We start from the raw sequence: 27,932 nt of genomic DNA on the forward strand, positions 1-27,932 counted from the left end.
AGGGGCCGGGCTGGGCCAGGCCGCCCCTCCCGCCCTCGTCCCCCCGCGGCGCGGCCGGGGCTGAGGAGGCCTTGGCGGGGAGGGCGCCGGCGGGGCGGGGCCGGGGGGCACCGCCGAGAACCAGCGAGGGGAGGCCCCAGACAGCCGCCTCGTTAGCGCAGTAGGCAGCGCGTCAGTCTCATAATCTGAAGGTCGTGAGTTCGAGCCTCACACGGGGCAAGGGCGGGTTGCTGTTTTTCTTCACGCGGCGGGACGAGCCCGTCGGCTTTGTCATTGCTGTCGTGACTTAGGCAGCTGTAGCTCCAGGGCTGCAAAGGGCCTGTACGTCCGGGTTGTGGGCTCATGGAGATAATTACTTCAATGTATATGGTTCAAAAAATGTGCTTATGCATATTTACAACCACAAGATTTTACGAACCATAAGCGCTTATGCATACGGCCCTACGTGCTGGTCAAAAACTTCTGGGGTTTATTTGTATATTTAAAGGGAGAAAACGATCAATCAGATGTAAAGTCCAAGACGGTCATCAGAAAAAGGCAGCCTTCTCACCCACTCCTCCCGCTTCCCGAAGATGATCTTTGCTGGGTGTGTTTCAACCCCTGTGAGAAGGAGCGACGCCTCTTCCCCGCGCCCTGCCAAGAACGCCGTGGGTCCTGGTTGCTATGGACATGACCGTTCCTGGCTCCAGACGCAGAGGACATTAGCGTGAGGACAACCAAGCACCTCTGCGCATTTAGGTCTTCGTTTCGGCACGGTCTGGGTCTGCGCGGTGCTTCAGCACCACCAGCGGGGCTCCCACACCGCTGCCCCGAAGAGCGTCGGCAAAACCCCACGGAAAGCAGACCGAGCTGCGTTCCGGCTCCTCACCTGTTCGCACAGCCAAGCCTCCTCCTCTACCAGCAATGCCTGTAACGGTTCTGAGTGACTCGCTTCATCTCACCTTGCCTCACTTTTTTGCCGTAACATGGCCTATGTTCTACTCTTGGGTCAAAACCATCAGCCAGTGAAAGTCAGCCCGGCGGCATGGCGAACGGTGTATTTATTTAGCTCCTCTCTCCCCTTCGCACAAAATGAGCCCACTAATATGTGTAACAACTGCGCGTATCTGGCTCTCAAGGGAACGGGTTTTTTTCTCTGCAAATTTCTGTTGCAACTTGTAGAATTCACTTACACCTCACTGACAAAGCCAACATTTTAACGGTGGTTTGTTTCTTCAAGTCACTGCATTCACCAGAACAAATAAAGTGCACAAACACTGCAAGTGTAATAACTGTAAAAAGTGAGTTTATTTTAGAAGTAAAAATAGCATTACAGTTACCAAGAAAATAATGAGAAAGTTACAAACAACACACATTTTTCTCGCTAGCATTTTATTTTTATATAAAAATATTTCCAAAGACCTTTATAATAAACAATCTATGGTTAGCCCTTAATTACACTATACAAACACAGAGTTTCACTAATTAATAATTCGAAAGTACAGCTGAAGCCCACAGCAAACCATCTCAAGGTGTCCACTTTGTAGCTTGGAAACAAGCTGGAGGACGTCTAGTTCGAGCCTGGGAGGCAAGCTTTTGTCTGAGCCGCCGGACTTCCGCCATCAGCTCCCGCTCCTGGCATGCCAGTGCTTCTCGCCTTCTGTCTAAAGACACTGAAGTACAAGAAACTCCGACTTAACATTGCAACAAACGGCCTTCCATAAACACCATGAAAAATAGTACAAATTTAATTTTGTAAATAAATACTATGGGAAAGCAGGTTCCTCCGGCACGGAACTGCTGTGCTTCACTGGCACCACCGTACGCAGGACAGCCCTACGGCCCCTGCGAGCAAGGTCTCTGAAAGTGGTGCCCGTGTTGCATTACGGAAGGGTCAGACGTGATGGGTCGCTGCGACAGGTCCCTAGCTACGCGTTTCCCATTGCGGGCAGGGTTTTGTACGCGAGACGCGTGTGATTTTAAACTGTGCTTTCGCTGGCCATGGTGGCTGGCGCAGCCCAGAGCAAATGGCTACAGACTAATGGCTGACTATAACTCTCAGTAACGTTCTGATGAAAGACAGTTCTACACCTTCTCAACATCCCCAGATCATTCATAACTACGAAGACAGAAAAAGCACAGGTAAAATGACCAGGTCGTAATGGGATTAACTAGCCTGAGGTTTAATAGGCCCACTCTCACAACGCGACACACTTCAGGCGCTTCCTACCCGTGCTGTCCCTGATAGCAAAGACTTTTTTTCAGGTGTGAAATTTTCAGGTGTGAAATACAATACAACAATAAACCAGTTTACAACCCACTAAACACCTGCACAACCAGTGATGACTCCATTGCACACTGAGGTGTTCCAGTAATGCTTCTGGAACTGAACATGGAAGAGAAGAGCGTCCTAACTTAGAAACTTACCGTGTGATGATGACTCTGATGCAGACAAATCATTCAGACAGATGTTTCCGAGCCTTGGCACCTGCTGGTGTTCTACCCCTTTCTCTGTACGTCCAGCCCTTAAATCACGCAGTCTCTCTGTGGGAAAAGGAGAGAAGGCTTCTTTGTAAATTAAAAGTGTTTAAATTTCTAGTGAATTTTTCTAGCTTGAGGTGAAACAGTTTTTATCCAGGAAGCCAAACTGGAAAAATCACTCACTACAGCTAATGGCAAGTACAATTTGCACAGAATTAGAAGTCAACGTTTCTAGTCTATGGGTCAAAGCTATGCATCACTGCATTTCATTTTAACAAATTACAGCTCCACATGTGCTGTTTCTTCCTATATAATTAATCTTCTGACAAATGAGCCACTAAGATCATCTGGAATACGGCTACTCATACTTGCAGTTTTAGGAGGAGACACCCACTTTAATAATTTGCAGTTGCAAATTACTCCATATTAAAGACATTAGGCAAATAAGGGCAAAGTCTGAAAAAGTTCGCCCAAAGCACTATTAATCACCTAATGTTAATACTAATCGCCAATCTTGTGTGAGCCTTGCAGAGATGGAGGAACAGGAAAAAGATCTGCAAAAACTGCAGCATTTGAGAAGGACGTACTGGCCAATTCTGCAAGCGCATAACTGCTTTTTTCCTGTGAACAAACACTTGGCAAAGTCACTTGCTGGCAGTGAGTTTGCTGTTCTTTACATTAGGTGATAGAGGATTTCTCAGGGATGCGAGGTTACGATCAGCTTAAGCTGATCTAAACCTGTGCTTCTACAAAAAATGCCATTTATATGACTGCATCTGATAGACATCAAACTGAGACCCCTTTCCAAGTCTGGCCTGGTTTCATGAAAGAATACTGCCAAGAAGTACTTACGTAAAGGAAGTAAACTTAAGTTTATCCCTAATATTGGACACTTAGTTTGCATTCAGTTGCTGAATGTTTCACGCCAGCGCCCACGGAGGAGAACTGCACTATCTACATGCTCACCAAAATAGCCATCTTCTCTTTGCAGCTTTTCAGCCAATTCTAATGCGTCATTCATTTTGTCCTCTAAAAACTGCTTCCTGTGCTCATGGGCAGCAGCAGCAACCTTCTGCTCTTCTTCCAGTTGAGCTTTTTTCCATATAACTTCTTCCCACTGTGCAACACAGATATTAAATGTGTCCTCAACAGACGTGTGGCAAGGAAAAAGCAGCAAATAAAACCATCTGGATTATTATGGACTAAACTTAATTCTCAAATCAAAATATATGTTTTCAAACTGAATGAATGTTTGTTTTTGAAAAAAATCTCATTCAAACACCTGGAGAAAGGTAAAAGTCTTGGGTCAGAAAAAAAAAAAAATGGGAGGAACTTACAGAATTAGGAATATGCTTTCCTAAGCCTAAAACATTCTCACCAACTTGCTCTACTGCTTCCAGAAACTTCCAGTCAAAACAGGAAAGGAGATTCCTAACAAAATATTTCTTCAACGCCTTTCGGTTTTATGTTCTACCATGTTATGGGCAAAAGACAGTTACATTTACGCCAGTCCCACCTAGAAAAAGAAATAATGCAAATACCTTTTTGTCTTCTGCTTCCCTCACGGCCTTCAGCAGTTCAGCTTCCTTCACCCTGTTGTCGTGCAGGAGCTTGGCTATCTCGTTGTAACGCTTCTCACGGTCCTGATCATCACACCTGAGTTTATGCAACGCTTGCAACCTCCAGTCGGCGTCAACGCGTTTCTGCTCTGCTTTGGCTAAATTTTCTTCAGTCACCTAATAAAACAGCTTTCTTACCAGGAATGCATTTACTCTATTTCAAGTACCCAGCGTGGCACACAGACCAGGGCAGATGACCTGAAGTGTTTTCCAGCATCACTGATAGATACCCCTGCTGGGACACTGCGCCTGCAGTGCCCCTCCTCCACTCAGCACAGCAGGCTGCCTCATCTATTGGGGCTTTCTGCTGCTGCTTCTTCATCCTTCTTATTCTTTCCCTTATTGAGGATCTTTTTTTTCCCCTAATCTTTTGGAAAGATGCATCAGCCCTCTCCATGGTTTAGGGGATTTTGCTTTCCTAGCATGGATTTAATACGATTTACAGGTGCAATTAACACAAGATTGATACCTGGATGCCAATACTCCCACCCACATCCATCTGCTTCCAAAAAATCGAAGGCTGTTTACAAAAATTCAGACCCATATGTTTATTTCTAGATAAAATATAAATGCAGGTGCCAAGCATATGGGCAGTGGGTTAGCTGCAACTATTTTTCCAACTGTGCAGTTACAAGTTCTGAGGTTGAAAATCTGAACGATTCCTAATGTCAAGCTACACACATTTATTACTGTGATCCAGAAGACAGCTTCCACAGCTGAATTCCCTGCCAAGTACTACCAGCTGGAAGTTCCTTTGAGGCTTACTTTTGTTTTATTATGGTTACAAACAAAACGTGTTCCTTAGCAGAAGGATGACTTATTCTGAAAAGCACTTTTGAGTCTCATATGCCTTCTAAGTTCCGAGAAGTAACGAAAAGTCAATATTCATGGCAGGCCCAGAGAACTTCAGTATTATATAACTGTGTGGACACTTCAGTCAGGTTTTTGAAAACCTCAAAACTTTAAACATACCATCATAATCTGCTAATACAGGTATCTACAAATCAGATTTCTTTAGAAAATATTTTCATATTAACTTGAACCACTTGATTGCAGTTAAAACACTATTAACTAGTACTACTTGTACTAGTCACCATACAAACTCTGCAAAATACACGTTAAGATCCAATCATCTTACTATCTGAGCTTTCTGTTTTTCTTCTCTATCTATTTCCACCAGTCTCTGAACAAGATGATCTTCCAGATCCACCTTCCTTCGACGGGAATCTACCTCTTCTTTCATCTCCTTTGTAACTGCCTCTTGATCTTTGATTAGATGCTGCCAAACACACAAACATAAATTACTATTGCTAAGCTACTAACCTACATTTGTAATTCTGTCTGTTTAACATTTATTAAATTTTCATTGAACTAGTATTTGAATATATCCACACATCTCATCCCGCTACATATCATAACTTTCCAAGAAAGTGATCGTCCCTGGTGTTATATGCACTTGGAATTACACTAAGCCTGAGTCATCACAGTGGTCTCGCAGGTTGATGCTGATGTTATTCCATCCCTGGATTACAGTGGAGCACAAAAGAAGAATTCCAATTTAAATGAATTAGATTAATCGTGAAAATATTCTGCACTTTTAGGGCACATTTTAACCAAAACCCCAAAATGTTTCACAAATATAAATCACGTTTCTTGGTATACAGACTTGTAATAAACACATCTGCAGCTTGAATGCAGAGATGATTTGCCAAAGTAGTACAAATCAGCAGTAGATCTAGAAACAGAATTTTTACTCTCACCCCCTTTTCTTCACATTCATCAGGGCACATCTATACAGTGTTCTGGAGAAGTCAAAACCCCCTCCCAGGCCTGTGGGAATCTATTGAGCTGTGTCAGCAGGGTACTGAAGCAAAGTTACCATACACGTCCTTCTGAGCCTGAGTATTGCCCCTCACTGACGGCTGTAAAAGAGTCAGTTCCCGGCATGGCAGGGAAAGCCTGCCTGTCAGACTCTTGTGGGCAGACACATATCCTGAGTTAGTTAACTAATTGCTACCCTGCTAGTCTAAAGAGGATGATCACTGCAGAATTAGTTCCCTTAGCTGACTTTATACATACTGGAAGACAAATGAGCCTAGCCTGGTTTGTGTTACGTGGCATTACAGCTGGCTGTGTATTTAATAAAGAAATTCTAAAAGAAATTTAGCCCAGTTGTGCGCAGCATGGGTTATAAAAAGTCTATGGCCCAAAGCTTTAAAAAGCCAAATATAAGCAGACACATGTTTCAAAATAAGGGTGAGCTATCTGGATGTCCACTTCTGCCTGCATTCCATCGGATCTGCACATATGCAAGACAGGCACCTGCAGCTTCTAAACACTTCACTTGCTATTTCTAACCAAAACGGACATTGATAAAGCCCTTCATTGGCAGCCTTGCTTGTCAGTCATTTATAATAATTAACTCATATTTAACTTTAAACACTGTCACTGATTAAAACACTTTATTACTGAATAGTGATCTTTCTGAATTACAAGTCAGTCATTTGAGAAAGAAACTGCACATTCCACAGGAGCCATCCATTCCTCTTTGCTTAATCATGTTGCTGTCAATTAGATATTTTTTCATCAACGATATCAATCTGCTATACTGTTGTCTCCAGAACACGTAGATATATCTGAATATCACAGATGAAAAGGTGGGAGTTTCTGGGATGAGGACCATATTTTTATATTTTTATATTTTTATTCTTTCTTATTTACACATTCCTTGCTTCTCTCAACCAGCTGAGCACACAGCTAACCCCTGCAGCAACCAAATGACACCTCTGCAAAGGAGAATAATAAAATAGGGAGGCTAGGGGTATTTTCTTCCAGAAAAACACATAATGGTGAGTACTACTAATGCTTTTATCAACAGAGGGTTTATTCTAAAAAACAATGGGGGGGAGGGAAAAAAGCCCACGTTTTCCTCACAAAGCCTGTTTGAAAGAACACAACCAAATCAGAGAACTGCAAAAGAAGAATCATTAAATATATACTATATCTGTACAGTTCCCTAATAATTACCTGTTCAAAAAGCTGTCTTCGTGATTCAAGTTCCATCCATCGTACTTCCATATCTTGAACAGTGGCAGCTGTTTCCTGCTCTCTCATGGATGCCTTGAGAAGAGACACACATGAAAATACAGTAAGGGAGAAATTCTTATCCCTTAAAAAAAAACATATCAAGAAGAATGTCCAAAACCCCAAACCACACCCTACTTCTAAGTTCTAGTTAACCTTCTGTCACACCATGAATAATGGAAAATATTGCATATCAAAAGTACAGGGCGAGGTGGAGCAGAGCAGGCTCCGGGGAGAGCTCATTGCGGCCTTTCAGTACTTAAAGGGGGCCTACAGGAAAGAGGGGGACAATCTTTCTAGCAAGGTCTGTTCTGATAGGACAAGGAGTAATGGCTTTGAACTAAGGGAGGGTAGATTTAGACTGGATATAAGGAAGAAATTTTTTACAATGAGGGTGGTGAAAGACTGGAACGGGTTGCCCAGAGAAGCAGTGGAGGCCCCATCCCTGGAAACATTCAAGACCAGGTTGGACAGGGCTCTGAGCAACCTGGTCTAGTTGAAGATGTCCCTGCTCCCTGCAGCGGGGTTGGGCTAGATGGCCTCTAAAGGTCCCTTCCAACCCAAACTATTCTACGATTCTATGCAGAGGCACAGGAATAGTTTTGCATCCAGCCAAGCACGGTAGGGAAATGTTGGATTCGATCTCGCACTAATAACGTGCCAGCTGCAGCTCCTAATCGAATAAGGAGTCTCTGAACCCAGAACGTTGTGGAGGACAGCACACGGACAGGGAAGTGGCCACTCCACATCTGGCAGAACCTGTGCTGAGCTGGAGCTAATGAATGTTCCACCGCCCAGACTGCGGAAACAAACACGCAGCTGCACTGCGCTCTGCAAAGTGTGGTGCTGAGACATGAGGAATGTTCCTGCAAAGGCTCAATTCGTGCCCACGAGGTTCAAAAGCTTCCACTCTCAGCATCTGCATGCCACGGTGCTCGAGCTAACAACATGGAAACAGAGGCAGGCCTGGCCAGAAGCTGCTGCGGAGCCTCTCAATCAATGGCAGAGTTAATTTGCAATCTGGACATACAGCCCACAGACAGCTGAGAATTCACTATTCGTTTAAGGAGCTCATTACATTTTTCAACACTGCCAATACACAGACGAATCCGTCTTTTCTCAGGAATTTCGCCAGTTAAAGCAGGCCAGTGGAACATAAGAAGAGCCAAATAAAACTGTTGAATTATGCATTTACCACTTAAAGCAATCCATCTCATGCTAAATACACCTCTGGGCTCACAAATCACAGTATATCAACTGAAATTTCAGTTACGCATTTTTTCCTTGTTTATTTTCACTAATAAACCTTCCAGAAAAGAATTGTTTGAGCAATACTCAGCTTTTCTTGCAATTTCGTCATCAAGACGTTTCAGTTCCATTTGACGCTGATCTTGCTGGTATTTCAGAAAACGCCTTCTCGAAGCATCTAGAAATTGTAATTCCTTTACTTTCAGTTCTTTTTTCACAGCAGCTAGTCTTCAAAGCCAAAACAAACAGAAACAAGGGAACTTGTATATATAAAAGGTCAATACCAAAGAGCACAAACTTGTACTGCAGTTATCCATCAGTTACTATGAGCTAATCTCCAATTTACAAAGCTCAGGACAGTTTCTTTCATTCTTGTAAATTGTCCAGTTTTCATTTACGAGACAAAACTAAATTCACCGACACACAGACATCCTCTAATGGCAATGCCCCCAGTTAAGCTCTGGAGTCCTGTGCTCTGTTTCTGTTCTACTTTAACAAGCACTAGTTTACTCTTAAAACGATCCAGAACAGGAATCTAATCCTCAGAATAATTGCAAGTGCCCTGGTACCTCTTTCTGCACAAAATTAGTCCCAAGTTCATTTGGAAAATCTCAAACTCCTTCAAGGAGCAAAACCACAGACTCAGGAACCAGTTTATGAAGAAAGGCTCACTGTCCTCTTTTTTAGAAAAAAACTTACTTTGTAGGTTCCAGAGGTTTGAGAGAAGGGCCTGTAGATGTGGCACTTAGTGACATGGTTCAGTGGTGGACTTGGTTGCCTTAGATCAATATTTGGACTTGATGATCTTAAGGGTCTTTTCCAACCTAAATGATTCTACAATTAGTTGTAGTTTATCTAAAAAAACTATGGAGATGTTGAAACTCTCTTAAAAAGGTACAAACCAACAGTTCAGATTCACTACTATCACAACTCTCTGTTCAGCAACTGACATACAAAGCAGACTTTTTTCTAAATCCACTAGAAATACAAGAATGTGTACAGTCACTGACACTGTAAGTGACTCTTGTATTGGCAGTGTAAGTCTGCCCACAGTGCAAGTCTGAAGTCTCAGCGTGCAAACACACAGCAATTGACTGCTTAAGAGCATTCACAATCCAAAGAGACCAGACCTAAAGCTGGGAGCTGAGACAAAAATATGAAGTGACTTGGCCTCTAACCTGCCGTATTCCCTCAAGCAAGGCAGTACTACAACCCAGATCACTTCATTCCCACACCAAAATCTGATCCACCAGACCACAGTTTTCCCACATAGCAATTTATATAAATTAGTGGTTATTTCTGCTTTACTCATGGTTTAAAATGTCATAGCAGGATACAGTAGCCAGGCCTCTAATGCTTGTTACCTCTGCCTCCGTTCTGCAAGCTTCTCTTCTTCTTCCAGTAGCATTTTTCGCCTCTGTTCTTCGGCTTCTCGAAGTAATTCCTGCTTTCGATACCAGGCTTCATCTTCTGCTTTCTGTTCCTGTGCTTTAGCTTCCAATTCATGTGCTAATTGTCTAAATGGAAGGAGATCATATTAATAATTCAAGCCAAGTATCAAGAAATTATTTGATTACTTAGAAATTGGTGACAGTACTAGCAAACAAATGCTGAAATGAGATGTCATGAAAGAGTATGACATCCCCTTTATGTACTGATAAGGTATATGAGGAAGAGTAACAATACTGACTGTTACAGACAGCAGGGCATTTCAGATGAGTGCAGACATTTTCTTCCTCGCATTCTTAACAAATAGTTTCTAAAGGTGCCTTGGCATCATGATACCCACTGATTTCAATTATTTTTCAATAGCAAGCTAAGAACTCCCTTCACAAAGTTAGCCACTACAAGGTCAAGGAAGATTTAAGCTCTGACTTATGAGCTTTCAAGTCTGAAGACTTGCAGCCCGATATTTTCTGTGAATTAACAAACATTTTTTGTTTAAGATAAGAATACCAATTTAGATTAAAAATGTGTCATACATTAATAATTCATAACCTTTAGCAGCTATTTAAAATCATCTTCCTGAATTTTCTTCATTGTGTCTCTTCTCAAGCATACACATTGCAACAGAAAAAGGCAATTGTGTCCACTTGTCCCTCCCAGTCTGATACTGTCTTCAGCTTTCCCATTAATACCTCTCTCGTAAGTATTCAATTTCATCCTGTCTGATCCTCTCCCGTTCCTGAGTTTGATAATCCACAATGAACTTGGGGTATTTATTAAACACAGGGTACTGTCCTTTTGTAAGTGGTACGAAGTCATCAAGCATACGCTGTGGATGGATATCTAGTGGCGTAGCCTCCATAAGATGATAAGCTTCTTTAATCACAACATTAATGTCCAGGTTGTTACGATGATGAAAGAAATACTGTAAAAGACATGCTTCCATTTACATTCTACAAAAGACTAAACAAGTTTTTAATACACTTATTTACAAATAATTAGGTAAATTAGCAAGATCTGTATTTTAAAAGTTGATTTAAAAAGGGATTATTAAGTCAGCCCTACCAATTAGTAAAATATCATCGGGTCAAATGACTTGACCCAAACTTCTTCAAGTTGTAAAAGTATGCTCTGGTTCTTTTCCTTCTCTTCAAATAGCAGTTGTGTGGGGGATTTGGAAAGTTAGGTGTGAATTTAGAGTGTCGAACTGCCTGCACAGACACTCCTACGACCAGATAAACCTCCCTTGACTTCTCATGTTCAAACACGAAGCCTGGTAGTTCCTCTCTTGATGGACTATTCTTCCCATCAAAGATGATCTTCACCAAGAAAATCTTTAAATTGGTTATTATTAAACATAGCAATAATGTCGTCTGTTTGATATCTGTCACACTGACTGCTCACAAGCACGTTTTCAAGGCGGAACCCTTTGTTTGCCTACAGAGATGTTTTCGCATGAAGAAACCTCCTCCTCTCATGGAAGACTAAACATATGGAAACGTTTTCATTTAGCTTTAGAGAACGTCAAATAGTACCACCTAATTTTGCAAATCTGAAAGCAAAATAATGACACAACATGAGAGAATGACGCTGTCCTGTCTCCACAGGCACAAGTCCATAGTAGATCCCCAAAAAAGAGGCAGAACTATTTTGTGGTTGATGAACTATTGACATTTACAAAATGGCTTTCAGTGGCATTAGAAAGCTTATGAAAGCTTTTAAAGATCTTGTTGCATGAAGCTGCAGTAAATTGCTCAACACTTTACTTATTTGTTGTACATTGTCAGGTACTAGATGACGTTGTTCAGAAACATGTAATAATATATTAATGTAGAAAAGAAACATCTCCTTCTAACTTCCATAACAACAGATGCAATGCTTTATACATCTCTGTAGGTACACTTCCATATAACTGACTAAAACATGAAGATGTTTACCTCAAAATCTGCTGTTTGATCACAGTGGAGCAAGGGAGCTCTGCAACATATAATATAGGCAACAACAATCATGAGGAAGTACGAAGGATGGTTGGAGAAGATATTGTCAAAGACTTTCAGCCATTCTTCTCTTGTTAGAACCTCAGAGAACAACGTTTCTAGAAGAGGCCAAGCATAAACCTACATTATTTGGGAAAATTGACAAAATAATTCATTAGTACAATTTTACCATTCCTTTTAAAGAAATAACATGATTTTTTCTTGCCTTATACCAAGAATCTATTGATTTATGAAAGAAACAGGAACTAAACCAGAATATTTGAAGATAAGTTTTATCACCCAGTATAAACATTCAAAATTAATATGGGGTGATTATAAATACATTTCTTGCATCACTGGATGTCTAAATCTTCTGTTTAGATTTGTGAAGCTAAAATAACCCCTAATGACAATTAGGCATTACAAAATTAATTCTTCCCACCTATGTCCATTTAAAAAAAATACAGAAGTACATTTATAATTTGAGAGTAGATTTTCAAGCAATGTGAACATGAAAGCAAAGGACTTCTGAGAACTACAGTGGCATGCATGTGAGATTTATGATCACGGAAAAGGAAAAGCTGCAGGAAAGCAATGACGTATTCTTTACACTCCCATATCATTCACTGTTATCTAATGAAAACTCCCTCAATAAAGAATTATGTCAAAATAAAAGACTAGTCCACTATCTATCATTCACTGCAGTGGCATTTTATATACTAAATTTGGCTAGAATATTACCTGTGAAGTCACATTGTATTTTATTAAATGCTGAAGTAGTTCTTTATCGTGATGTGCCAAAACATTTTCCATCATACTAAGGACATTAACTGGAGGATTGGGAAAATACTCAAACCAGTGCTGACAAAGATTAACTGAAAGAAAAAAAAAGCCCAACACAATCCACTGTAACCCAGTGATTGACTCTTGACAACCTTAAGGTTTCATTATAAAGGCTAAGAATTTAAGAGGTAGTTTTAGACAGCAAAACCTGTTTGAGATACACCCATCTCTCCCCTTTCCTGGCATTTATTGCTAAACCATTCCCACAGCACACTGCTCCTCCAGCTGCACTGGCATGAGTGTTTGTGTCAGTACACTGTGAACCAGACTGAGGAAATAATCTGGCTTAAAAATAAAATGAAAAAGAGTCTGTGTGCTGTGGGACTAAGTGGTTGGAAGCAGATGGGAATACTTAAACTGATATTTCTGTCTCATGAAACTACAGCCTGGATCAAGTAATTTTTAACATACTAAGAATAATTTCTGTAAACTTGGATACTTATCACTAACAGCATGTGTTTGCAAAGTGGGTATGTATGCTTGGCAGCACATACCTTCTGCAGACTTAACAGCAGCTGCAACAACTAATTTAAGTGTAAAGCACTTTAATTGAGAACGTTTCTTCTGAAGACAGCCATAGCCAGCTTTCAGCCAAACGCCTAATTTTGAGTTCCCACATGCTTAGGACAACTAAACAGTAAAACTTCAACAGAGATTATCCCTTTTTGACTGGGAGTTGGGGGGATGTGTGTGACTGCTTCTCCCATGTCTCAGAGATTTTAGTTATTATGGTGGAATTATGCTAGATACGTTTGTTTTTACTGACTTTACAGACTTAACACTTACTGTTAAAATGCCAACTTTTTGCTAGAAACACTGCAAAAGGAAGTCTAATACCTTGGTTTTATTTACCAGCAGGTTTTTCTTTTAAGCACACCATTGCTACATCTTAATTCCTGGCAACAACTTTAGAAGAGAGCCTGGTCACCTCTTATTAATTTCATCAGGAAAAGCTCGTTTGCATAGGAAAGCTTAAACACGTTGCAGCAATGAGTTTTTAAAATCATTGCTTACCTACTACTGTAGCAACAACTTCAAAGCAGATAAGCTGGTTGTTCTGGAATAATTTTACAAACGGGAACGCTAGCAAAGGAATATAAGGTGTCTCAGCAAAGATAGCAGACCAGTGAGCTAGAGCTGATAAGGTCCTGTATGCAAACAAAGGTGTACAAAACATCGATCCAAACCCAAACAAAAATATAATATGCATTTTAGAACCACAACACAGAAAGACTGTAAACTTCAAGATAGATGCACTATTATACAAGTTATAAAAATTAAATTGCATGAGGGCAACTTATTTTCAGAAGTTTTCCTTACAGCTGATTCCAGCTATTGGATACATTTCAGATCACTATATGAAAATAAAAATCTGTAATATTTAAATAAATATAAGCATGTATTTTACCTCTGTAAAACTCTTAGCAGTTTCCTACTTTTGATGGGATACTCCTTTTGAATATTCACAAATGCACTGTGGGTACCCTTATCTATTAGGCTACTGAATGCTAAGTGATTTTCAGGAAGTTGTAATAAGGAACGCCAAACAAACATCCTGCAATTAAAATGCAGACTTAGTCAAGCAACTTGTCTTTTATAGGCCAGTAAGCACAAGCAATTTTATTTTGTGCAAGCATGAACATGCACACATACGTACCTGTACTTTGCTGGGTATTCTCCAAATCCTTTCAGTAAAGCTTGCAGACGTTTCTTGTTTAATCCACCTGGCAATTCGTTCTACAAAACAGGGGATCAACAATAAATGTAAGGATTTTTCTTTCATAATGTCTTTCCTTGCACTCTAACTGATGGTAGTAGCTAAATACTGAAGTTTCTAACACAATATTAAAAAAAAAAAGTGTACAGCTATCTGTTACATATTTCTAGGTATTTCAACAACAAAAAAAGATAATTCAAAAGATCATTCATCTTCTACTGAACTCAAAAAACAGCTGCCATTGATTTCAGTCAGAAGCAAATCAGACCCTAACTGACTAAACTATATACAATTAAATGATGGATATAGTCAAACCATAAAGAACATTGACATAAGGAATAGATCATATTGTGAGGAATGTTACAGGAGGATATATATAGAGATATAGGTATGTGTGTGTATATATATATATGAGACACAAGATAAAGACAGAGACAGAAGATGGCACAGTGATGACAGAAGGGAAATAAATGTAACAGTAATGCATCTTCTAAATAAGTAATAAAAAATGAAATGGCTTCTAGGCAGACATTTTAGAAGTGCCAGTTTGCTAGCAGTGAGGCAGATCAGATTTAACAAATATCCAAATGTGTCACAAGTTGCTTGAACAACTTCCAAGGTGCCCCAAGCTGACTGGAGGCAGCTCTGGCTGTGTCACAAATCACAGGTGTAACAGAGAGAGGAGATGTTACTAAAACTCCCTCAATCCCCTCTCTGCTCAAACATCCAAATGAATCAGTGCCTGAGCTTACTCTTTAAAGTATGTGGCTAAATATTTTTTTACAATGAAATTTAAATGCTGCAGACTGGAGAAGAAAATATTTGCAGCTTCTTCCTACCTCTTTATTTTCAAGTGATGTGTCCACTTGCAGCTTTAGCAATCTGGTTTGAATTTTGCTTCCTTTGGACTTCCAAGGCCGTTCTGACCTTCCTGAAGTTACTCTCATTGCCAGTTTATTTGCCTCTGACGTGCACTTGGACCAATCTTCTACTACTTTGAACATGGGTGGTGGAGGCTAACATTAAGTGAAAATAACTCAGTTAACATCTTGTAAGACAGATTAAATAACACTATAATTTGATGTTTACTCTATTTCATGTGCCATATTTTTGAGCTTGATGACCATAGCAAGAAGAATAGAGACACATTTATACCATAAATAAATATATATGGACTGTATACTCCTGAATAAGTATGCCAGTGAATAAAACTGCTGTAACAAACTAGCAAAACTGTGAGAAGGTTTACATAGCTTCCAAACCAACTCAAACATTATGTTATTTCCTTGCTTAGCAAACACTAAAATATAATTGGGATACTATAAATGTGTACCATGTACTGTTCAGGTTATTTACTTTAGTGTGTTTCTTAATGTCACTGAAATATTTTGCATTTCTATAGCACCTGTTAAAAAGAATACAAAAAGACCTTCACAAACTTTAATTAGCATTCAGTGTCAGGGAGGTATTAATTCAATGTTGGAGACTGGGAAAGCAAGTAACAAAGTGGATATCCCAGTTAATGTCAAACCGGCAGCAAAAGCATAAATGGAATGTGTGTGTAACATCTTTACACATCCCACCTCAGCTCCAACTCCGTCATTATCCGAAGCTGGTTACTGTTTACTTCAAAGACATGGTGATTAAAGATACATGGAATTCTGGATTTAGAAACCTGACTCTCATTAATAAATTACTTTAATAAAATCAGAACTAGTATTTAGAATGTTTGTTATTTAGGAAGGATTAGGAGCATGATTGTGCCATAATGATGGATGCTGGTATCCAATAACACAGTAAGAAGAATACAATCACAGTAACAAAAACACCATTCATGGCTGCAGTTTAAGACAGCACCAGTTGCAAAGCATTTCCTATAGGAAACGGAACAGAAGCAGCACAAGTATGCTGTTTCCATCTCCCCTCAAATGTCACCACAAAGAGAAATTGGTCCATACAAATTGCTGTAGAAAGAAACACCATCTCCCCCTCCTCCCAACACCAGAAACACAGTGATACTTATACTTTAAAAACATCGTATTACCTGACAGGCTGGAGTAACTATGAAGGGAACTCTACAAACCACTTTTTCTTTATTTGTAGTGTTAAATGTGGCACTCCAACACGTCTGCAAACTATTGCTAATACAAAAATTACGTAGACAAGTATCAACTTTAATGGGATTTACGCTGTTTTAAGAAATGTAAAACACTCTACCTTATCTCCTTCTTGAATCAAAGCGTGGACACTGTATAAATTAAGGCTACCATTTTCCATTACTGATGCAATATATCGTCCACTGGGGCTAACTGCTGCCGTGCTAATTCCCTCTTCATGACTCCCAATGTCAAAAAGAAGTTTGCATGTTTCTATATTGATAAATCTCATAACATTATCTTGACTTAACACTCCAAGGACCTAGAAGTTATAAGGATTCATCAGTTAATATTGTCAATGTAAAACAAAGAGGAATACCCAATTCAGCCATGACATTCCACTAAGCTAAAATTGCAGCTGAGCAAACATTTCACACAGTAACTTTCCCTTTGTATGGTACGGGCCCATTTTGGCAGTGTTCCCCAAAAGCCCTCGAAGTGTAATTGTTGAATCAACTAACCAAATACTCCAGTCTTAAGCTTTGTAAAAAACCTGACCTGATTGGAGCCCCCATCAAAACAGTCAGGGAGAAATTCCAGGTGGCGGACAGCTCGTACTTTTGCAGGCATCTGGATTATTCGTATCAACTTCCTTGATTCTAAACACCATAAGTGAAGATGATTTGATTTTCCACCAGCTACAAAAATCCGGCCATCTCTGGATCACAGATGAGGCAAAGTTTCCATCAGAATACTATAATTTAAGTTAGTATTAGCTAAAAAGAAAGAGATCATACATTTCCTTCTATGCCCTTGAATCACTTTTGAATCTGTCACTGTTCCTCTCACACTCTCCTGAAAGAACAAAATAGCTCCTCAATAACCAAATTTGCTTTTGTAAAGGGTAGTTCAAACCTCGTTTTAGCGGCCATTAAAAACCAACTAACTTTATTTCAACTGCTATGGGACTGTAATAAAAACTGCTATTGATCCTTGCTGAAAGTATCAGTCACAGCAGAGTTCAAAAGCTTATCATAGTATATAATGCAATACCTCCACAAAACATTACAAATAACGAAAGAAAACCTGTTCCAAACATACAATTTTTGTAGTCTGCCACTTTTAGAATGTTTAAAATAGCAATTTACCTGGTAACTGCAAAGACCTTATAAAGTAATACAGAACCTTCTACAGGAGTTGGCAACTGGTATTTACAGTGAAGAGTATCAAATTCCCATGCAAAAACAGAATTATCTTTGAAACAGCTGAGGATGGTGTTGCTCAGTGGAAGAAAAAAAACCTGGAAGAATACGGGAAAGAAAAAAAATGGAACATGCTGTTAAGAAAGTACCCTTCAATTTGGAGCAGAGTGCATGGCAGAATAAAATACAGCAAGAAACCATGACAGTGTGGCTGTTACTGTCCCTGCGTAATCCAGCTGCATCGCGAGGCTTAGACCCCACAGGAAGCGGGTCCCCTGCCCCTGTTACAGCCTGGGCAGGCCCGCTCTCCCTTGCAGCGGCTCAGAACTTCTTGTACCCTTTGCTAAGCCAGTTTAACTCACCGAAATGACGTGCATCTTTATCTGTGTTATTTTTATGACTATTAAACTGTCTTGCGGAGGTTTCTGACGAGTGCCAGAGAGGATTTAATATAAACATTGGGAACACGACCCTAGGAGCAGGAGGGGCTGGGAGACAAGAGCCAGAACTGCTCACTCAGCAACTGCTTGTTGCATCCTTGACAAAACTAGCTTCAGGATTCAAATAGCACCAAGAGCCTGCAAATGCACTCTGTGAAGCATTCATCTTCAGACTTGAACTCCTTAGTTTTACGTACAGCTATTAAAAGCAAAAAATACAGTAGAAAGTCCAGCAATGTATTCTCCAACTACGAAATGCAGATTTTACTGTAAGGATGAATGAAGATAAAACCAAAAAGCTTGTAAACGTATTTTTTCATTTATGCTGAACATGTTTATTGTTTACGTGTAATCTCTTTCAATAAGAAAAAAAATGGGATTATTTACATTTTTTATGTCATCACATACATTCTTGCTTAATGACAAATCATTGGTTTAGATCAGAGGTTCTGTTGTGGCAGCAGCACATGCAGCTTCAGCAAATTCCTTGCACCTATGATTTTGAAGGTTAAACTGAAAATGTCTTCTGGTGTTTGAACATTGAGGGACTGACTATCTGCAGTACTCACTGGCTGAGATTAATAGTCAGTGCTACCAAGCTCAGAGTTTTGGTCTGAATGGTCTCCTGGAGCCTTGAAAATCTGTAAATCTGGATACATGGGATGAGATTCATCTTGCTGAACGTTAGTGACTGAAAGTTGGGATGTTCAGGCCAAATTAGTCACTTGACAGTGAGCAAAAGTTACCTGTGGGTAGAGTCACCTCACCTACCAGAGTTATTTATTTTCAAATAGACTGAGCTGCCCATCCTCCTTCAGGGACCCTGAGGAAACCTAGACAATCAATTGAGAACAGATGCCTATCATGCAGATAGATGGAGTTTCAATTTTGGCAAACTACGTACTGAACAGTTCCCCATTTTCTACTTTGGCCTAGAAAAATACCACAAGATCGTCACAAGCGGCTGTTGAATAAGCAGTGATGCTTTGAAAATGGTCACTGTAGATGTCTTCTCTTAGCTCTTCTTTCTCATTTTTCTTCACCCACTATTCTTACAGTGCACGGCTCAGTCTCCGCTTTTTAAATTAGCTTTGCCCCCTACCAGCTCAACACAAGGTCTATGTTGGAGTGCAAACTGGACTTAAGTAAAGAGGTACAAAAAGTACACCGCAGAGATTGGTGTGACACTACTACAATGGCTCAGACAGCAAGGAAGAATCTGACTTTGGACAGTGAGTGTCAGGGCTGCATTCTAATAGTAAATGTGATCATTAAAAAAGCACTTATCTGTCTGTCTTAAATCATGGCACGGGAGTAAGCATCATTATCTCTACTCTAAAGACAGGAAAACAAAATCCAAATAAATTGGGTTGTTTGAATAATGTCCTGTTAGGAATGGTAGAATCAAACCAAAAGTGCAGGGTCTTGATTCCCAAACAGTGATTTATTCATGCAACCATAGCCATTGTTGTTTGGATGCTAAGGTTGTTTTCATAGTGCAACATCCTGATCCTACCAAATTCCAAGAGCCATTTATCAATAAGAATCCCCTACACATAGCCTACACAAAGATAGATACTGAGCAGTAGGAAATTCTTGTCTACTAAAGAAATGCAGCCACCTTTGGAGGGAAGACATAATTATTTTAAAAACAGGCACTACACAACAGTTTTAAGAAAACAAACAAGCAAAAAAAAAATTATGCGTGATCCTTCACAGTAATTGCTAGGTGACTGTTTCAGGCTGACCTAGGACACCGTGAAGACACTCCAATGAATAATAGCCTTGTTCTCTGCAAAATCAGCACAGTCTTTTAGTGACCAGCTTGATGAGATCTTTGGTTTGAAGTGGTGTTTGTAAGACTACTCACTGCAGGGCAGCACGTGTGTAAGCAATGCTCAGACACTGCATCGCTACTTTCTGTCGCACTTACGCCAAAGTTTGACATTGGGTGGCGCAGGCAGACCTGTTTAAAGCACTGTAACGCTAAGGAAGACCTATTTAAACCACTCCCTGACACAAACGTGCCATCCTTCTCGTCCCTTGTGTTGTTCCAGTGTAAGTGTCAGTGCAGCAAACCAAAGAAAAGAAACCACTAGGCTGAAAAGCAGCAATTTCTTTTTGCTGAGTTACTTCTCAGTGTTGTTTGTTCCCACATTCAGCATTTAGCATGCATAGGAAGAAGAGCAGCTCTGGAACACGCAGCTGAATGGGGCAGGTGGTGGTGACTGTTTGAAGTTACCATTATGACACCAAAACTGTTTTTTTTAACAACACCCTTAAATCCCAGAATCATTCACGTTGGAATCAACCTCCAGAGGCCCTCTGAGCCCACCACAAAGTCAAAGCAGGGTCAATCTAGAAGACAGTTCCAACTTCCAGGTTACATTGGGTTAGTCAAGGTCATATCCAACCAAGTTTTGAGTATCTCTAAAGATGGAGGTTCCTTAGAAGTTCCCTGCAGATCTCTGCAACTATTGACTTATAATCCCAGTGGTCTGGGTGACGTGACAAGATGACAGTTGAGGAGATCTGCTCAAAGAACATAGATAACATGCAGCTGTATTTTAAAAAATATTTTCAAGTACTGTGATTTTAACACGCGGTGTTAGTCTTACTGAGGTATGTTTGTTCACCCTTTAGCAATTGCCCTTTACTCACCTTCTGTATACCTACAGACTGACGAACATTCAGCTTTCTTTTTCTTTGAAAGGTGTCCAAATCCCACAGTTGTGCTGTATCCCTGGAGGTAGTGATGGCATACCTGCCTGAGCCATGGATGGAGATGGAAGACACCGAAGACTCATGTCCCCTCATCCAACTAACTAGCTCCTTGGTTTCTGCAGGAGTTGATGAAAAAACCAAAAAGGACATGAAAGCCATTCAAAGTGAAAAAACTACTACTTTACTCTTTATTGCCAACACTATGCTGTGAAATAGACTTCTAAGCATACCCAGGATATGATCATTTACCATCACAACCCAACAACCATAAAACAAAGGTGTCAGTCTTCATGTAGTTATTATATGTTAAAGAAACATAACCATCCCCTCATCTCCACCTAACAGGTTTCCTAAGTCATTCTCAGTTCTACACAGAAAGCCAGCTTGCACAGACTTGTTTAATTTAGCCTACGAATCAATCTTAAAGTCATGAACACTGTGATCAGGTAATTTCAGCATTCCTCGTAGGCAGATTATCCAATGCGAACACCTGCAGATTCTCTAGAAGTTGAGACTGCATGTTCTAGTTAGAATTCCCCACTTGTTTTTACTTGTGGACAATATATACGAATGATTACACAGCTATTTACAGATGCAAGGAAGAAAGGTTTAATGACAACAGGCTATGACTATAGAAAGGCACAGTCAGAAAGCAACACCTCATTAATTCTTATAGAGTTCAAAACATTTTTATGCTGTTTATTGCATACTAAGGAAATGGTTCCTCTGATTACATTGTCTCCCACTTGTGACTGCATGACCACTAATCTCCCCATAGCAACCAAACTGCACTTGTGGCAATTACACTATTTACATTGGGTAGTTTGCCGGACAGCCCATGGGGTGGTTCCAGCTGACCTACTGCTGTGGCATCAAAGATGGGAAATGGCTACAAAGCAGCTCATAAAGCCTAACAGTCAAACTTTACACTCTGCTTACAGACAATTGAGTGCTTAAAGCTTTGTCACCTGGGAGGATGACATGGGATTACAGAGTATGGCTTCTAAAGCAATGGATGGAGCCCACCAACTAAGTATTATCTAATACACCTCTAAGTATAGTTTACCCAATTACTTATGTGAGTAACATTTATGTTTTAAAACATTCTTCAGTATGACTTGGTATCTGGAAACAGCACCATATAAACACGAAGGACTCTGTGGAATAATTAAGATTTCTCCAAGTGCATCCCAAATCTAAGTTTCATCTTACTGTGGTTGAAAGGAAGAGAAAAAGCACAGAGGATTTCAGACTCCACTCTGACTCTTCCTCTATTTTGGGAAAAAGTGCATGACATTAAAATCTTCACTGATAATATCAGACTCAAACCCTCAAACTGCAGATGAGTGATTCCTATGCCTTTTTAGAAAGATTTACATCCAGATGACACGAGACACTACAACTGCACTTCTTGATAGGTCAGGATTAATTTACGAAGAATGAATTGTCAACGCCTTTCACTATTTAAACTTCTAATCAAGACAGAGACACACAGCTGGCCTGTGAAGTTAATTTTAAATACCGCTTTTGAACAAGGATACAGATCTACTCGCACACTCAAAAGTATTGAGAGCTCTTTTAGTGTATATTGTCACTTTGTTCAAACATTTAACTGTAAATATAGTTAATAACTGGTTCAGTTGCAAATTAACATACTGTCAACTGATTTTGGTTTGATTTTACATAGAGCACCTAATTCTAAGCAAAAATATATAGAACGGCTTTAAAAAAGGTAATGTACATAATTGTGATCCTATGTTACACTTCAGTTGAACAGATGCCTGCATTACGCAGTGGGAACAAGAAACTTTGACAAAGCAAAGAGTTCATTTACCCACAGGACTATAACCCACATGGTCCCAAACTTTTCTTTTTTTGGACTGATGACATGAAATCCTCAATCTTCTAAAAGGGCAAGAAGTAAGATCCAGGGAACTACAGGCCGGTCAGCCCTACCTCCATCCCGGGAAACATCATGGAGCAACTCATTCTAGAGGTCATCATCAAGCAAGTGAAGGAAAAGAAGGTTATCAGGAGTAGTCAATATGGATTCACAAAGGGGAAATCATGCTTGACCAATGTGACAGCTTTCTACAATGACATGACTGGCTGGGTAGATGAGGGGAGAGCCGTGGATGTTGTCTACCTCGACTTCAGCAAGGCTTTCGACACAGTCTCCCATAACATCCTCCCAGGGAAGCTCAGGAAGTGTGGGCTGGATGAGCGGTCAGTGAGGTGGATTGAGAACTGGCTGAATGGCAGAACTCAGAGGGTTGTCATCAGCGGCGCTGAGTCTAGTTGGAGGCCGGTAACTAGTGGTGTCCCCCAGGGGTCAGTGCTGGGCCCAGACCTGTTCAACTTACTCCTCAATGACTTGGATGAAGGAACAGAGTGTACCCTCAGCAAGTTTGGTGATGACACCAAACTGGGAGGAGTGGTGGATACACCAGAAGGCTGTGCTGCCATTCAGCGAGACCTGGACAGGCTGGAGAGTGGGGCAGAGAGGAACCTGATGAAGTACAAGGGCAAGTGCAGGGTCCTGCACCTGGGGAGGAACAACCCCATGCACCAGTACAGGCTTGGGGCGGACCTGCTGGAGAGCAGCTCTGTGGAGAGGGACCTGGGTGTCCTGGTGGACGACAGGTTGACCATGAGCCAGCAGTGTGCCCTGGCTGCCAAGAAGGCCAATGGGATCCTGGGGTGCATTAGGAGGAGAGTGGCCAGCAGGTCAAGGGAGGTTCTCCTCCCCCTCTACTCTGCCCTGGTGAGGCCCCATCTGGAGTATTCTGTCCAGTTCTGGGCTCCCCAGTTCAAGAAAGATGAGGAACTACTGCAGAGTCCAGCGGAGGGCTATAAGGATGGTGAGGGGACTGGAGCATCTGTCCTATGAGGAAAGGCTGAGGGAGCTGGGCTTGTTTAGCCTGGAGAAGAGAAGGCTGAGAGGGGATCTTAGAAATGTTTATAAATATCTGAAGGGTGGGTGTCAAGAGGATGGGGCCAGACTCTTTACAGTGGTGCCCAGCGACAGGACAAGGGGCAACAGGCACAAACTGAAGCATAGGACGTTCCACCTGAACATGAGGAAGAACTTCTTCACTCTGAGGGTGACGGAGCACTGGAACAGGCTGCCCAGAGAGAGGTTGTGGATTCCTCCTTCTCTGGAGATATTCAAGACCCGCCTGGACAAGGTCCTGTGCAGCCTGCTGTAGGTGACCCTGCTTCGGTAGGGGGGTTGGACTAGATGATCCCCAGAGGTCCCTTCCAACCCCTAACATTCTGTGATTTGTGAAATACATATTAATGTATTTGTACCAAGCACAAATACAGGCTGGGTGGAGAACAGATTGAGAGCAGCCCTGAGGAGAAGGACTTGGGGGTACTGGTGGATGAGAAGCTCAACACAACCCGGCAGCGAGCGCTTGCAGCCCAGAAGGCCAACCATATCCTGGGCTGCATCAAGAGAAGCGTGGCCAGCAGGTCAAGGGAGGGGATTCTGCCTCTCTGCTCCGCTCTGGTGAGACCTCACCTGGAGTCCCGCATCCAGTTCCGGAGTCCCCAGCACAGGAAAGACATGGAGCTGCTGGAGTGGGTCCAAAGGAGTCCACAAAAATGATCCGAGGGCTGAAGCACCTCTGCTATGAGGCAAGGCTGAGAGAGTTGGGGCTGTGCAGCCTGGAGAAGAGAAGGCTCTGGGGAGACCTTAGAGCAGCCTTCCAGTACCTGAAGGGGCCTACAAGAAAGTTGGAGAGGGACTTTTGACAAGGACTTGGAGTGATAGGACAAGGGACAATGGCTTTAAAATGAAAGAGGGGAGATGTAAATTGGACATAAGGAAGAAATTCTTTACTGTGATAGTGTTGAGGCCCTGGCACAGGTTGCCCAGAGAAGCTGTGGCTGCCCCCTCCCTGGCAGTGTTCGAGGCCAGGCTGGATGTGGCTTTGAGCAACCTGGCCTGGTGGAAGGTGTCCCTGCCTGTGGTGGGGGGTTTGGAACTAGATAATCTATAAGGTCCCTTCCAACCCACACCATTCTATGATTCTACGATTTCCATCAAAAAATCTTGCATAAAAATTTGAGATCAAAACCAAAATTACATAGGTTTTCTCAGAAATCCAGACAGTAAGCCTTTAAATTTCTCCTTACCTGTATCAAAGCACTTAATGGAATAATCCGCCAAAGCCACCAGAAATTCTGTCTTTCTGCGAAGATTAAATGCCAAAGCAGTGCAAGCCTGCATTGTTCGCTGAACAAGGTTGAACCTATTTAAAAACACACATTCTCACTGTGTTAGGAAACTTTCGTTCATAATGTCAAGTTAAGTAATAACTTTATCAGTTTCAGTACATTTCAATGAGAGAAAAAATAAATTAACTCAGCAGAAGGGAGGAAAAAAAAATCTAATTATAATAAACCTCAAAATCAGTGCTAATATTTTAAAACTCAGTAGTGTAAAATTGAAAAGACTGATTAATGTATTTCTGCAAATGACAATAGTAGGTCTACTTCGTTTTAATTCATGGCTCATACTACTAATTGAGCGGTACCATCCAAAGAATAACTTCTTGTGGTAGTATTTCAGTTCTGTGAAATTGTGGTCTGTTCAGTTCAGACTTACGAACTTCGGATCTTCTGGAGCAGCTAAACCAATAAAAGCCTACATGAGACACTGGCTTGTAGTTTCAGTTCTAAGCAAACTAATATCTATTTCCACATTCATGGAAAACTGAGGGTTAAAACCAGACCCGTGGCATGCTGTACAGGCAAGTTCCATACCCCTGAATGTTAGAGATGTCAAGACAATTACAAAGTCTTGACAGAAATATTCTTACCTGTTTCCATTCAAGTCAAAAACATAAATATTCCCTTGCTGGTCTCCAGCGAGTAGAGAATCTCCGGAACTGTCAAAAGCCACATTCAGAAAACGTATTGTCTTTGAATGGTATCCTTTGACACTGTGAATTATGTTTACTATAACACTGTGAAGAAAGCAAGCAAAACAACCATGCTTAGAATCGTTTTATTATCACGTATTTCTCCAAGACCTAGGATTAAAATGTTCCTAGCTTATGATTTTACAATTCTAACAATTCATAGTGTTTTATGAAAAATCTTCTTCCATGATAAACATGTATTTCTAATACAAGAAATATACTAAACAAAGGAAGTCATTCACTCTGTTGGAAGGTACTTGGGAGACGTGTAAAGCAGATGACAGAAATCCACCATTCACAATCCTTTTATGTGGCTCCTGGTTACCTTATTTTCATTTATATTATTAATTAATAACTGACATATATGCTGATGTATCATCTACCAATGTATCTGAAAACCCAATTCAGCATTCAGCAAGGAACCTGGCTCTCCATTATCACTGTAAAGAAACATGCTAGAAAACTGAGAAGCTACGAATTACTGGAAGAAACCACTCAGATTAGATGTGGCAGGAAATCAGCTTTAATACTTCTTTCCAGAGTCTTCAAAAGCATGAAGCAAGGCATTTGTATCGTCAGTCATCTGAGACATCATGGAAAAAAGGTTGCTGGTTTTCCACATTCTATCCTTGTACCATGCCGTCAGCACAGAACGGAGCCAGATGCAGAACAGAAGCCGATGTGCAGACTAAGCCGTAGGAGGAAAGTTTTTCCAGGAAGCAGGACACTGAGACTGCGGAGATCTGCTGCTCCTGGATTTTTTGGCTAAGACTAGGCAAACCAATTATTTCCTATCATCACTTGGATGTAAATTCAGAGTCAAACTAAGTATCTAAAACTGTACAGGACATTGGCGGCCTGATTAAAGACTGCAGGGCACTCGCAGCAGACTGTGACCATGGCTATATAAAATGCTGACAACTATCTGAGACACCAACTTCTGTGAGACCAGAATAGGCAACCCAGCACCTGCATGCAACTGTTGGCCTATGTACAAAGCGTGAGTGAATGTCTGAAGAAGAAAAAGGGCCACGCAGCCACGGTACAGACTAGCGACAAAACTCATTTTACCTCACCCCGCTAAGCCCATTCTTCCCTGCAGTAAAAGGGAAAGGCCCTAAAAATGAAATTAGAAAGATGTTAAGCTAATTTGTTTTACAATTATAATTAAAATTTAGTGATGCTAGGATCTTTAGGGTCATTAAAAAAGACACAAGGTAAAACTCTGGATTCTAAGAACACCCTGAAATCCGAGTCCTTTTCAGTGCAGTTACGGCATCTCCCCGGACTGCCTCGACACCGCTCTCTGCCTTACAGAAGTTCCTCTGCCACTCAGCTAACCCAGGAGAACAAAGTCAGGAGTTCACAGAGCTGCATCAGGATCCCCCGGGGCCAAACACCACACAGGTACACCAAAGCCGCATTCATACTGCTGCTCTTCAGCTTGGGCCAGGCAGTATTTTCCTCGCATTTAACATTTTAATCAAACTCTCATGGGAATTCGCCTACGGTATCTCCTTCCCTGGAGATATTCAAGACCCGCCTGGACAAGGTCCTGTGCAGCCTGCTGTAGGTGACCCTGCTTCGGCAGGGGGGTTGGACTGGGTGACCCACAGAGGTCCCTTCCAACCCCAAACATTCTATGATTTCGCTGAACACAATTAAACCAAAAAAAAGAGCTAAGCTGGGAGAGCTGTCCCGGCCCTCGCCCAGCCAAGCAGTGAGCATCTCTGAGCACGGGGGTTTCGCAGCCTCCCTGGGGGCCTGCTCCACCTTCCACGGCAGAGTTTACACCGTCATCTAATCGGGAAGGCCCGGGCTGCACCTCCAGGCTGCAGCAGCCCGCCCAGGCTCCCGCCCCTCCACCCCTGCCCTCGGCCTGCCCGCTCCCTCGGCCTCTCCGCCCCCGGGGCCCCCGTCTGTGAGCTGAGGCCCCGTTACCCGCGCCGCGCCGCCGGCCCGGGCTTGCGGTGCCAGATTGGGCCCTGCCGGCGCCCGCCCAGGTCGCAGCTCTCCATGCTCAACGCGGCGCCACCGCTCCCGCGCTCGTCGCCTCCCCTCAGGGCTCCTCCCACGCCCGCCGCGGCGGGCGGGCGGGGGGAGACGCACGCGTGGTACGGCCCGCGCCCGCTTCACCGACGGAGGG

At 41.7% G+C, this 27,932-nt stretch overlaps 1 protein-coding gene and 1 non-coding gene across 6 annotated transcripts; one reads left to right on the forward strand and one right to left on the reverse strand.

Moving 5' to 3' along the window:
• The first annotated feature begins 146 nt into the window (after window positions 1–146).
• On the forward strand, window positions 147–219 carry TRNAM-CAU (transfer RNA methionine (anticodon CAU)). Its single transcript has one exon. It is a non-coding gene; the product is annotated as a tRNA-Met (tRNA).
• Window positions 220–1,319: 1,100 nt separating this feature from the next.
• TBC1D31 (TBC1 domain family member 31) lies at window positions 1,320–27,855 on the reverse strand. 5 transcript variants are annotated; one of them, XM_075415612.1, is made up of 22 exons: window positions 27,728–27,843; window positions 25,685–25,831; window positions 24,999–25,114; window positions 20,793–20,971; window positions 17,638–17,789; window positions 17,048–17,207; window positions 16,611–16,811; window positions 15,233–15,409; window positions 14,334–14,413; window positions 14,085–14,231; window positions 13,691–13,824; window positions 12,575–12,708; window positions 11,795–11,974; window positions 10,550–10,782; window positions 9,776–9,928; window positions 8,504–8,639; window positions 7,107–7,199; window positions 5,218–5,358; window positions 4,002–4,196; window positions 3,427–3,604; window positions 2,407–2,523; window positions 1,321–1,652 (listed from the first exon to the last, which is right to left on the reverse strand). In XM_075415612.1, exons 1-22 carry the CDS (start codon window positions 27,802–27,804, stop codon window positions 1,507–1,509), a joined length of 3,276 nt encoding a protein of 1,091 aa, XP_075271727.1. In that variant the 5' UTR covers window positions 27,805–27,843; the 3' UTR covers window positions 1,321–1,506. The 5 variants fall into 5 exon arrangements, with proteins under 5 accessions (XP_075271728.1, XP_075271727.1, XP_075271729.1 ...); XM_075415616.1 differs by having other exon boundaries at window positions 1,322–1,652; window positions 3,427–3,577; window positions 27,728–27,855; XM_075415613.1 differs by lacking the exon at window positions 5,218–5,358 and having other exon boundaries at window positions 1,320–1,652.
• Between the last annotated feature and the right edge of the window lie 77 nt (window positions 27,856–27,932).

The sequence above is a fragment of the Opisthocomus hoazin genome, chromosome 3 (assembly GCF_030867145.1).
Source record: "Opisthocomus hoazin isolate bOpiHoa1 chromosome 3, bOpiHoa1.hap1, whole genome shotgun sequence".
NCBI classification, from domain to species: domain Eukaryota; kingdom Metazoa; phylum Chordata; class Aves; order Opisthocomiformes; family Opisthocomidae; genus Opisthocomus; species Opisthocomus hoazin.

Bases quoted from the DNA above. Each gene is read 5' to 3' on its own strand.
- TBC1D31 (XM_075415612.1), bottom strand. From the start codon at position 27,804: ATGGAGAGCTGCGACCTGGGCGGGCGCCGGCAGGGCCCAATCTGGCAC. The intron at 25,115-25,684 runs GTAAGAATATTT...GTTTTTAAATAG, and splicing joins TTTGACTTGAATGGAAACAG to GTTCAACCTTGTTCAGCGAA. The intron at 16,812-17,047 runs GTCAGGTTTTTT...TATAACTTCTAG, and splicing joins TTGATGGGGGCTCCAATCAG to GTCCTTGGAGTGTTAAGTCA.